Raw genomic sequence first — 13009 nt, 5'->3', positions numbered from 1 at the left:
CATTACCATCATTATCCACTAATAAACAAACGTTGTTTTTATAAAATTTTGACCAATTTTTATGACAATTAAAAAAAGGACTTCTTCAATAACAATTGTAAAATCATTTATAATAAAAATTATTCCTTTAATAAATGAAAAAAATCTAAAAAAAATAAGGAATTTAATTTAACAAATTAATAAATATTTCACGATTTAAAAAACTTTTTGTCTTATCATTGACACAGCAAATCAATATTTTTATTAAACAATTTAAATAATTATAATCAAAATAAATACTCTCGAATTTTTCCTCCTCTAAAAGAATAAATTTAAAGTAACCCAAATGCCCAATTGATAAAAATCTCAAGCAATAAATTTTAAAATATCTGCCGACAATTTTCTATATTTATACCCTGCACCACATATTGGTAAGGGTATTATGTCTTTGTGCATTTGTTTGTAACATGGAGAAGGAAACGAGATAGACCCATAGTTACTTTTGAGAACCTTCATAGAATCACTTTCTGAGTCGATTTATGCATGTCAGTCCGTCTGTCCGTCCGTCCGTCCGTCCGTCCGTCCGTCCGTCCGTCTGTCCATGTATTCTTGTGAACAAAATGCAGGTCGCATTTATTATCCGATTGAGATGAAATTTTCCAAACAATATTTTTTTGGCCCAAGGACGAACCCTATTGAAATTGGTGAGAATCGGATCAAATTTAGATATAGCTCCCATATATATCTTCATCCGATTTCGGGTTAAATGTGCACCAAATGTCCACTATCAGTCCAAATTACCTGAATTTTGGCACACCCAACCGAGTTCGGCCTAGAAGCAAGTATATCAAATTTGGAGAAAATCGGTTCAGATATAGCTATAGCTCCCATATATATCTTTCATCCGATTTGATCTTTAAGTCCCTCACATTCCTACTATGCACTCCACAACCGTGATATTTGGTACCAGGTATTACATGGAGCACAGAAATAGCTGTTTTAAATTTTATCGAAATCGGTTCAGATTTGGATATAGCTCCCATATATATCTTCATCCGATTTCGGGTTAAATGTGCACCAAATGTCCACTATCAGTCCAAATTACCTGAATTTTGGCACACCCAACCGTGTTCGGCCTAGAAGCAAGTATATCAAATTTGGAGAAAATCGGTTCAGATATAGCTATAGCTCCCATATATATCTTTCATCCGATTTGGTGTTTAAGCCTCTCACATTCGTAATATGCACTCCACAAGAATGATATTTGGTACCAGATATAAGATACAGCCCAGAAATAGCTGTTTGTAATTTTATCAAAATCGGTTCAGATTTGGATATATATATCTTCATCCGATTTCGGGTTAATTGTGAACCAAATGGCCGATATAAGTCCAAATGGACTGAATTTTAGTACATCGGACCAAATTCAGCCTAGAAGCAAGTATATCAATTTTAGTAAAAATCGGTTCAGATATAGCTATAGCTCCCATATATATCTTTCATCCGATTTGGTCTTTAAGTCCCTCACATTCGTAATATGCACTCCACAGGAATGATATTTGGTACCAGATATCAGATAAAGCCCAAAAATAGTTGATTTTAATTTTATTAAAATCTGTTCCGATTTGGATATGCCTCCCATATATATCTTCATCCGATTTCGTGTTAATTGTGCATCGAATGGCCAATATCAGCCCAAATGGCATGAATTTTGGCAAATCCGACCGAAACCAGCCTATAAGCAAGTACACAAATTTTAGTAAAAATCGGTTCAGATATAGCTCTAGCTCAAATATATATGTTTCATCCGATTTGCTCTTTAAGTCCCTTACATTCGTAATATACTCTTCACAGGAATGATATTTGGTACCAGATATCTGATAAAGCCCAAAAATAGTCGATTTTAATTTTATCAAAATCTGTTCAGATTTGGATATAGCACCCATATGTATCTTCATCCGATTTCGTGTTAATTGTGCAACAAATGGCCAATATCAGCCCAAATCACCTGAATTTTCGTACATAAGACCGAATTCAGTCTAAAAGCTAATACGTCAAATTTGGAGAAACCCGGTTCAAAGATAGCTATAGTTCGTAAAATGCACGATAGATTTTGATTTTGTTCCAAATATCTCATAGAGCTCTGAAATGCCCTGTATAAACCTTTTTACGAGAGCTCTACTGAATATGCATAGTGGTGTAGGGTATCATATAGTCGGCCCCGCCCGACTTTTGAGCTTTCCTTACTGGTTTTTACAATATTCTGTTGCAATACACTGTGCTATAGGATATTATGTCATTGCTCACATGATTGTTATAGGTAAAGGAGAAAAGATATAACCAAAGTTAATTTTGATTATCTACGTAAAATCACATTGTTAAGTGATTTGTGGCTAGAATTATTAAACATATTATTATCTGGAGAAATCGTTATAGACGATTTGATACCACCTAACTCTGAATTAAAACGAGGCTTCACAATGCCAAATAACCGACTATAGGAAATTGTGGTCATATATAGATCACCACAAACTAAATACTAAATTTGCAACCATTCCTTTAAAATATGAAACTAAAATCATCAGAACATCGAATATCGGTAGATACAGTTAAAGAGGAGGTATCGTTATGTAAGCAATTGCCTGCTACAGAGGATGGTATCCATTGTATCCATATCTAGTACAACATTTAAAGCACTTCATACAAAATATGGCTAAAATCATCAAAATACTGAATGCAAAGAGGTACCGTTATATGGGGCTATAGGAAAACCTAGGCCTATATATACAATAATCTACCACAAAGTATCTATAAATTACCTTTAGGAAATGTGGCTTAAATCTTTAAAATAACAAATGTGTATATTCCTCACCTATGAATTTGACTTGCCCACTGAAAAAGAACATACATGTTCAAAATTATAGCCTCCTTTTTTCAATAGCTTGAGTACAACGTACATCGACTTAGAATATACTTCGTAGGATCTATCGCTGTTACATTGAGAAGTTGCAAAGGGATTTATATTGTAAATTTTTCCTTATATAATATGCTGGTGGCTATTATAAGTTAAGTTGAGGAAACTTGGAATTTTTGGAACAAGTCATGGCGAAATGTACAAAAAATTTCAATATTATACAATTCTAAAATTATAAATTGAATACCTATACACTTGCAAGGAAACCATTTTTTGACTCCAAATATTGTATACAAATTAATTAATTTTTGACAATACAAATAGGTAAATTCGGACGATACCCTTTTTTTGTTCCTTAACCAAAAGGTGTAAGTGTAGTCAGATCAGTAGAAATTAAAAGAAAAAAGCCTAAAAAATATTGTGTCATTACATTTGTACTAGGAAATACGATTTGTATTGAGGTTTTGTATCCTCTTGTAGTTTTAAAAAAACTACAAGACTACTTAAGTAGTAGATTTTATTACAAGAATACTAAGTAATATTTACCCTCCATACAATGGGGTGCACAAATTGACAATACATCGGACTATCCATGGAGTGTCGAAAATTCATATTCTCCAATCTGAGTGAAAAAATTCTCTCAATAGATCAATATTTGCAAGAAGAAGTTTGCTCACTTAGAGCCCTTAACGAAAAAACACACACGCATTTAAAAATTATTAGTTTTTTTACTTAATTCGTTGAAAAGAAATATTTGTTCCAACAGGCTTAATTACAATCTCAAAAAATATCAAATCGACCATATTAGTATATGCTACAACATTAAGAAGAGTTACCATGGAAAAAATAGGTTTATTTGTCGTTTACCTATATTTCATTTGTAAATATAATATAAAGCTACTGCGACAGTTGAAGTTAGGGGAACACAATTTAGATTAATCTTGGCAGACATCATTTGTCTCGTTCTCATTTTCCAGTGAAAAAGATAATACAGGGTTGTCCATATTCGACGGACCCATCTGGCAACGCCATAACTTTTGACAGAGATGTCACATCGCTTATTGACATACCGCGTTTGAAGCGTCAGTCCAAGCAGATTTTTACCATGAACCAATACACGCCACGCGAAATAGTTGAAATTTACATTCAACAGAAGAAGTCAATTGTGAAAACTCAACGTGCTTTTAAAACATTAAAAAATGTGAGAAGTGCGCCTTTTAAGAACACCATTAAGCGTTTATACGAAAAATTTTCGACTGGTAAGGCTTTTTCTAATCCGAAGAGGCAATATAAAATTCGACCAAAGCGATCGGCCGAGAATATCGCTGCCGTACGAGCCAGTGTTGAGAGGTCCCCAAGAACATCCCAAAAACGCCGTTCTCAGCAGTTGGGCATGGCTCGGTCCACTTTACAACGGATTATTCGCATTGATTTGCATTTGTTCCCGTACAAAATTCAATTGACGCAAAGAATGTTGCCTGCGGACAAGCCTCGTCGATTGGAATGGGCCCAAAGGGAAAAAAAGTCTAAAAAATATTGTGTCATTACATTTGTACTAGGAAATACGATTTGTATTGAGGTTTTGTATCCTCTTGTAGTTTTAAAAAACTACAAGACTACTTAAGTAGTAAATTTTATTACAAGAATATTAAGGACCATTATATCTAAGTAATATTTACCCTCCATAGAATGGGGTACACAAATCGACAATACATCGGACTGTCCATGGAATGTCTGGAATGGAATGAATAGATCAATATTTGCAAGAAGAAGTTTTCTCACTTAGATCCCTTAACGAAAAAAACACACACGCATTTAAGAATTATTAATTCGTTGAAAAGAAATATTTGTTCCAACAGGCTTAATTACAATCTCTAAAGATATCAAATCAACCATATTAGTATATGCTACAGCATTAAGAACAGTTAATATGGACAAAATCGGTTTGCTATTTGTCGTTTACCTATATTTCATTTGTAAATGTAATGTAAACCTCATGCGACAGTTGAAGGTAGGGAAACGCAATTTAGATTGATCTTGGCAGACTTCATTCGTCTTGTTTTTATTTTCCAGTGAATGAGTAAGAATGAATTAATGTAATTTATTTTTAATTTTGAAAGGTGTTTGGAAAGCAAAGGTCGAAAAAATGTTGCTTACTAACAATATAATGTCGGAAGTGATAGCCTACAACTGACTATGTGAAACCCTAACACTAGAATATGTTGGAACACTATAATATGTTGGAAGACCCTTAGGTCCAAATCCATTTTAGTAGATTTGATTTTTGAAATAACGCCATACAGCCCCGAATAAATGTAAGGTTTGATATTTGGCCGGGGACACTTGCTCTAAATTTACGCTCTCTGTCTGTCTGTATTCAAAACAATTTCACACAAAAGTTGTGGTTCGTTTTACCCGATATATAATCCAATGGTCATACAAAATGCTAAACTTCTGCCCTGTCCTTAACTCCCTCCTCATGCAAAATTTCGTGTCGATTGGTTTTAAATTGTGACTACAAAATCAGAGAAGTTTTAATTTTTTAGTAAATTTGAACCCCAAAATGTACATCTTCAAAAACAACCCTGCCCCCAGATCGATAATTGTTACCTATATAAAATACCCTAAATACATAATATGGCAGGGTGTAAAAAAAAACTTTACAAAATTTACAATCCAAAATTGAAAGTAAAATTGAAAAAATGGCATGCGATAAATTGTCTATAATTGTGATATGTAGAGGAACGGCAAAATCAGGACATTTTTCTGTTAAAAATTAAATAAAATTTATTTTTTTAATTTGACCCTAACCCCACTTCCATGGTCAATTTCTTGGAAATCGGGCAACCTGTAGCATGATTACAAATTAAAATGGACATGGTCTGCTAGATCGACTCAGTTCGGCGAGATTGGAAGAACCATATATACTTTCCTATGTGCAGGACCAATATTTCGCAGTATTACATAGCCTAATCACACTTGTAATACCCCCAATACATAGTGTTAAATAGTATAAAAATGTTCACCAAAATATTATTCCAATCTTTGAATATTACTAATAATGTGACAAACGGCAGCAAAAAAAATTAAATTATTTTCGTGTCTATGGCCCTTGTATTAATTTCAATGTTGCGAAAAGCTGAAGGGTAGCTTATACGTCAAGAAAAACCTTTCATTTTATTGACTATTTAAATTTGATCAAATTTTTTAAATATTAAGAATACTGTTAGAAATTAGCTTAAGAAATTCTAATTAAATCAGGTTTTTCCTTAAAAACCGCAATCTAGTTGAATTTCAAATAATTCGAAGGGTTCGGAAGCGATTTGAGCATTTAGATGTTTAAAATATGGATATTTATTTGTATTTTTGTCGGCAGACGCTTTGAGTGTGCAACGATTTCTCCCAATATTAATTATACCCTACACCACAAGGTGGTCAGGGTATTATATCTTTGTCCGTCTGTCCGTCCGTCCATCTGTCTTTGTATTTTTGTAAACAAAGTACAGATCGCATTTATTGCCCTATCCAGATGAAATTTGGCACAAATCATTTGTTTGGCCCAAGGACGAACCCTATTGAAATTGGAGATAATCGGTCAAAATTTGGATATAGCTCCCATATATATCTTCGTCCGATTTGCCTTTTATTGTGCACCAAATGTGTTATATCAGCCCGAATAGTATGGAATTTTGCACATACAACCAAATTAAGCCTGAAAATAAGTATGCCAAATTTGATCGATCGGTTCAGATATAGCTATAGCTCCCATATATATTTTTATCCGATTTGCTATTTTTGTCGTTCGCAGCCGTAATATGCACTCTGTAACAACAATATTTGGGGAAATATATCATATACAACTCAGAAATACATTTGCTAAATTTTATCGAGATCGGTTCAGATTTGGATATAGCTCCCGTATATAACTTCGTCCGATTTACCTTTGATTGTGCACCAAACGTCTAATATTTGCCCAAATTGGATGAAATTTGGCACTTACGACCGAACTGAGTCTAGAAGCTAGTATGTCAAATTTGGTGAAGATCGGTTCAGATATAGCTATAGCTCCATATATACTGTTAATGCGATTTGTCATATTTGTTACCCACAGCCGTAATATGCACTCCGTAACAACGATATTCAGGGAAATATATGAAATACAGCTCAGAAATATCTTTGCCAAATTTTATCGAGATCGGTTTCGATTTGGATATAGATCCCATATATATTTTTATCCGATTTCAAATTAATTGTGCACCAATTGGGCAAAACAAGTCCGAATTTAAAAGATACAAATGCTTCGGCATATTAAGTCCTTTGAATTTTAAATTATAATTATAATCATAGCGTGTATGATTGAATTCTCCAATAAAAACTTTTAATTGTTATGCGGAGCTCTACTAAATCAGCAAAGTGGTGTAGGGTATCATAAAGTCGGCCCCGCCCAACTTTAAGACTTTCATTACTGGTTTTTGAATGGAATTGCCTATATATTTGGGTATTCGATATTTTAATATAGATTCGTTCGAAACAAGTTGTGTCCGATTTTTTTTTTCTACTGCCAATGGCAAATCTGGATTCAGAATTCAACTCGTGAACTTTCATATTTGTTGTTCTTATCGGTAGACCCTTATTATCGGTATTTAAAATGAACTGAAGATAGAAGATTGTCTCTATAAATTTTATGGATTTTTATACCGTTCACGTGAAGTTCTAAGTCGATCTAGTGGTGTCCGCCTGACTGTCCCTCTGTCTATCTGTTTTAATTACGCTATTTTTCGATTTGGCATAGATTGCTAAAATTTTTAATGCACGTGTATTCTGTCAGTCGGCATGTAAAGATCGCAAATGCACAATGCCGGTCTACCTTTTCGTATAGCCACCATATAAATGTATATATCTAACATTTTGTAAAGGAATTAGTTTAACTTCGGTACATAGGATTCGTAATGGGTTATACCTCCTATACCAGATCATTGCCTATATATGTTCACGTTTTTCTATAACTCCCCATGTTTCGGTAAGGGACATCGTTTAAAATTTGGTATGTAAAGTTTGTAAAAGGTTTTGCCTTCGTTGGCAGAAAACTAAATTCTGCTTTGGAAATAATTTCTAAAACTACAAATTTGGTTAAGCATACATTTGAATATCACATAAAATAGACTAAAGTCGATTTACTACATCTTAAAAATTTAGAATCCTTTTAGTGAAATTGTGAACTTTTGTAACAGACAAAACCAACTTACATGGTTATGCTATTTCGTTAATGTAAAACGAAAGTATAACAAGTGGAGAAAGATGAAAATGTTTATAAGTGCGGTTGTAAGATTTAGAAGGTTTTTCAAAATAATTTTAGTTTTATGTAATTCTTTGGTTCCTCTTCTATATAGCTTACGATCTCGTCACTTGGATAAAAAAAAAGTTTTTTGTCATAGGAGTTATTTTTAAAATAACTCCTGGGGAGAATATCCCGTATAAAACCGGAGCTGGGTCGAACACACCTTAAATTTATAATATTTTAAATGGTTTTGTCATATTGTGCATGTGACGGTAACAGGAAGTTTTGGGGACTATTAAGGCAACCTCAACTACGCAACGTCTGCGGAAACTATTCTAGCTTCTGAACAATCTTACTCAAATGCATTTTAGGTCTATAATATTTATATTATATGGGTCATCGATTTGATATTGTCCCTTTTATAACGGAGTTACCCCATTTATTAATATATTTGGGGTTTAAGCTATATTTTCCAACCGAATTTGCTGCAAATCGGCATTGGTATAGACCCCATACAACGGCACCTTCCGATATTCTTTTTTCTGACCATATTAGCAACATTTTACCAATGGAGTCTTATAAAAGTTACCATTGGACCTCACAATATATACCACTTTTTCTGGTAAATAATTTTTTGTAGAGGTTCATGTTTCCGTGTTACGCCTAACCATCGACACCTTCCAATAATCGATATTTTCTAAATTGAGGCAAAATTTTCAACGAAATAAGTTAAAATTTACTATTTAGATTTCGTAGGGAAATATACCCCCTGCGACAGAAAATTATCAATAAAGGACCACGTTTTCGTAAAGTATTCATCATTTTACATGATGAAGTTATATTATTGCTAGTTAGGCACCCTAAAACGTTTTCGAACTGCATTTCTGAAGACGTCACTACCCCAAATATTATTTTGATTATTTTACCCACATTTTTCAATAGGTATATCTTTTACAATTTTGTATTTGAAGTTTTGTATTTTCTACCATCCCCTCTGATAGCAAATTGCATTTACGGCCAAAGTTTTCATCTTAAAAAATTGTACCTCTAAATTCTCAGCATTTTGATGATTTTACCCACATTTCAACGAATTGTTGTGTTATAGTTAGTTATTGTTTTAAGTTAGCTATTCCCCGAAATATACATTTGAGACCTCACAAATTATACACATTCTTGTCCGTCCGTCTCTGGAAATCATCCTAATTTCCGAACGAAATGAAGTAGATTGATAAATCTTTACAAGGATGTGTGCTTTCCATTTATGTACGAAACATCCTTGTATAGAAATGGCAATTAAGGTCTCCGTTTTTCTATAGGCCCCATATTCGACATATTCGGTATTTTGACGATTTTAGTGACGGAATTATTTCAAATTTGGTATTTGCAGTTCGTAATGGTTATGATTTTGTCAATATTTTTCAGGGGAGTTTTTTTTTTTTTTGAAAATTAGCAAATTACTTTCCAATGGTGGAGGGTATTAAAAGTTTGGCCCGATCGAACTTACTGCTTTTTACTTTTTTTATACCCTCAGCCATATGGCTAGAGAGGGTATATCATTTGATACAGGTCAACATTTTAAATAATTACAACTCTTATAATAAATCATGTAAGAGTCCAATTGTTTTCAAATTTCACACATCCCAATATTTATATTAACCCAAGGTGTGGTGTTAAGATGGAATATATCGGTCAACTCCTTCTGGTACCTCTCCCCCACAAAAGGTCGAAATATTCAAAAAATATCCTAAAATTTGCGTCAGTTCTAGGTTAGGTGCAAAAATGAATAATATCGGTCCACTTCATCAAGTACCTGCCCCACAAAGGGACAAAATTTTGTATAATTATATCTCTTATAAAATGTGATGTAAGGGTCCGATAGTCTTCAAATGTCACACATCCCAATATTTTTATAAACCCAAGATATGATGTTAAGATGGAATATATTGGGCACCTCCCCCACAAATGTCGAAATTTTGAATATCCGTTAAGCTCATAAAATCCGAAATTAATATCCGATTCAATTTAGACTCGGCACATCTGAATATTTCTATCAACACAGGATATGTTGAAAAAATTGGGATATATCGGTAGATTCCTTCTGGTACCTCCCCCACAAAGACTCAAAATTTTGAATATCCACGCTAAATTTATATCATTATAATTAAAATCTGTTATAAAGATGGTGGAGATCGGACCATTTCTTCTGGAATTTTTGAAAAACAAAATCCTGAGGAAGAAACCGAAATAAGCATCCAATACTTTCAATGCTTTTATCTGTCATAACTTGCGAAGCAAGTCAGCAATTTGTTTACAACTTGCTATGCTTTAATATTTTTCTCAACCAGAAACCTGTTATGAAATTTATCGGAATTAATGATTTCGCATTAAATTTGATATAAATGTTCGACTTTCTTGTAATTTTCCCTATATTAATATTTTTATATGTATTAGATTAAGAATAAAAATGGAATACTTCGGTATTCTATATCTGGTAACTCACCCACATTTTAACATTTTTTAAAAATTATCTCATATAATGTGAAAGAAGTAACAAATGTAGTCCAAACCTGGCACGTCGCAATAATTATATCATATTAATTTAGGAGCTATACGAAATTTAGGAGCTATACGAAAACTGCTCCATAGAGGATCTACAATTTGAATAATCATAATATAAGTCAAAATATATTTAAATAATCGAACATTGGCTGATGGTATACATCTGTCGGCTTTTTTTAATTTGATATTGCAAAAGTTCTGATAACATTTACCGCTCGAAAACTGGGCCTCATTTTCAAATTTTAACTTTTCAATTAGTGGAGAGAATTACTTGTTTTTAATAAATTTTTACTTCTTTTTGGAAAATGTTCATATTACATCAAATCCAAATTTAAGGGACAATTAGCCAACCAACCTGGCTGCAATTGAAAGGTTTTAACATTTGGAGCTATTTTTACATTTTTCAAATTTTTACTTTTTTTCAAATTTCTTCTTATTTTTAATACCCATTGGGATTTTTTCGTTAACAATTTGTACAACATAAACAAGATTTTTCATATTCACATACTATTTACAAGTCCTTAGGATTTTTTTAAACTATATTATTATTTTTTCTAAGTTATTTTTTATAAAAATCGGAAACAATTTATATAAAATATTGTGTCGTTCAAAAAGTCCACTTCGGGAGTCAAATTTTTTAGTTCTTTATTTTTTTTTAATTTTTTTTTTTTTTTAATAAAGTTAGATTGTAAAATGTAGACTGAATCTAAAGATATGAATTACCATAAAATATACCAAAAATTCAATGCTCTCAAGTATTGATTAGGGGAAAAATAATGGGCCGACTTTTGAAACAAAATTTGGGTGAATGGAATCAAACTCTCTATGACACTTCCAATACAATTTTATCCACTTCCAGTAAAGGCAATACTTGCTGTAGAGACTTTTGTTCCATAAACAATTGTTTATAGATTTCTTTTGTTAACAATTATTATTGAAAATTAAGAAATAAATATTTGTATTTCATCATTGCCACTCTAAGTAATAATTATTGCCAAGGTTATGCACTTTATTATATTTTTCATTTCAAGTTTAATTATGCACTCTTGTAAGTTTTATAAACAAACAAATATGTGATTTGTTTTTGTTGTTTTCTTAATTTTGAAACATTTCTAAACAATTGGTTTTTGGTCTTTTGTCTTGTTCTTAATTGGAATAATTTCTTTTGGGGTACCTTTGGCGTTTTGGGTATATGCTGGCCACTGCCCTATATATCCATGGTATGATTCATTCCACATTTTCGATTCCACATCTATCACAAATAGGACATTTTACGTCTCGATACGGTCCTTTGGCACCAACAAACACAATAGAAGTTGAAAGACAGGGACCTCAAAGAGGTTGAATAAAACACTTGACTTCAACTTCAAATTTAAGAATTGAGCCTTCTCGAACTTCTTCTGAGGCGACAAGGAAGCGAGAAAAAAGAAACGGACACACACAGAGGGAAAAAGTAGCGTTTTAATGCACACCGGCTTTAACTATAGCAAGTACTTCGATTTAGTTGTTTTATCCTTTTCTCGAACTGCCGTTCTGTTACGGCCGGCGAACCGAATCTTCCATGCGCTGTGGCATTTTTGAAAATCTTTGGCATTGAGATGTACGTACCGTAGTAGTAGTAGTACCAAACGTCGTCATCGTCATCATCATCGCCATGAACATCATTTACAGTCGGAACGTACATTGGTTTGTATGTACGAAAATACACACAGTATTATTGTTGTACATCAACATCATCATCATCATCGTCAACAACATCATTGCTATGAACAGCAACAACATCATCGTCGTCGGCATCGTCGTGCATAGTTCATGACCATTTATTTCCTTGGCAAATGTGTCTACCCCAAGAGTGTGTGTGGTGAGTTTTGAAAGCGAAGCTTTTGTGAGTTTGTTTCTGTTTTTTTTTTTTTGTAACTTTATCAAAACATAAGCCCCCTCCCACCTTTCGAAAAGTAAGTTACACGTAAAATTTGAAGATATAAGTGTTATTTTCCCCCATTAATCGGCTAAAGGTAATGGATACAGATGTCTCCAAAATGGGGGTGGGCGAGTTGGATAAAGTCCCAGGAAGATTTTAAAATTGGATTAACTTTGACAGATTGTTTGTCAAGTTTCCTTCCTGCCAACCTTGGGTTTTGTCGGGCACAGCCATTCATCATTATCATAACAAGAATCCCCAGGGAATTTTTAAACATTCCCCAGTTGGTTTTTTTATAATTCTCAAAATTACCCTGGTCTTGCCTGGTTGGCTAGCTAGCGTATCAGTGATAATCTAT

The 13009-nt window shown here is 33.1% G+C and overlaps 1 protein-coding gene across 4 annotated transcripts in view; it reads right to left on the bottom strand.

Annotated features, from left to right (window-relative positions):
• The window catches only part of LOC101901783 (paired box pox-meso protein), a 176043-nt gene that overhangs the window by 93545 nt on the left and 69489 nt on the right, over positions 1 to 13009 (bottom strand). For 2 of the 4 annotated variants that reach the window (XM_059127154.1, XM_059127159.1), the window contains exon 1: positions 11905 to 12283. The exons of 1 other annotated variant lie outside the window; for it this stretch is intronic. In XM_059127154.1, coding sequence (XP_058983137.1) covers positions 11905 to 11968 — 64 coding nt within the window. In that variant the 5' untranslated portion in view covers positions 11969 to 12283. Of the gene's footprint in view, positions 1 to 11904; positions 12285 to 13009 lie in introns of those variants that run through there. One more of the 4 variants, XM_059127153.1, reaches the window with a different exon arrangement.

This window comes from Musca domestica, unplaced genomic scaffold (assembly GCF_030504385.1).
Source record: "Musca domestica strain aabys unplaced genomic scaffold, Musca_domestica.polishedcontigs.V.1.1 42, whole genome shotgun sequence".
NCBI lineage: Eukaryota > Metazoa > Arthropoda > Insecta > Diptera > Muscidae > Musca > Musca domestica.
The sequence above is the reverse complement of the archived record's forward strand: the minus strand, read 5'-3'. Positions and strand labels throughout refer to the sequence as shown.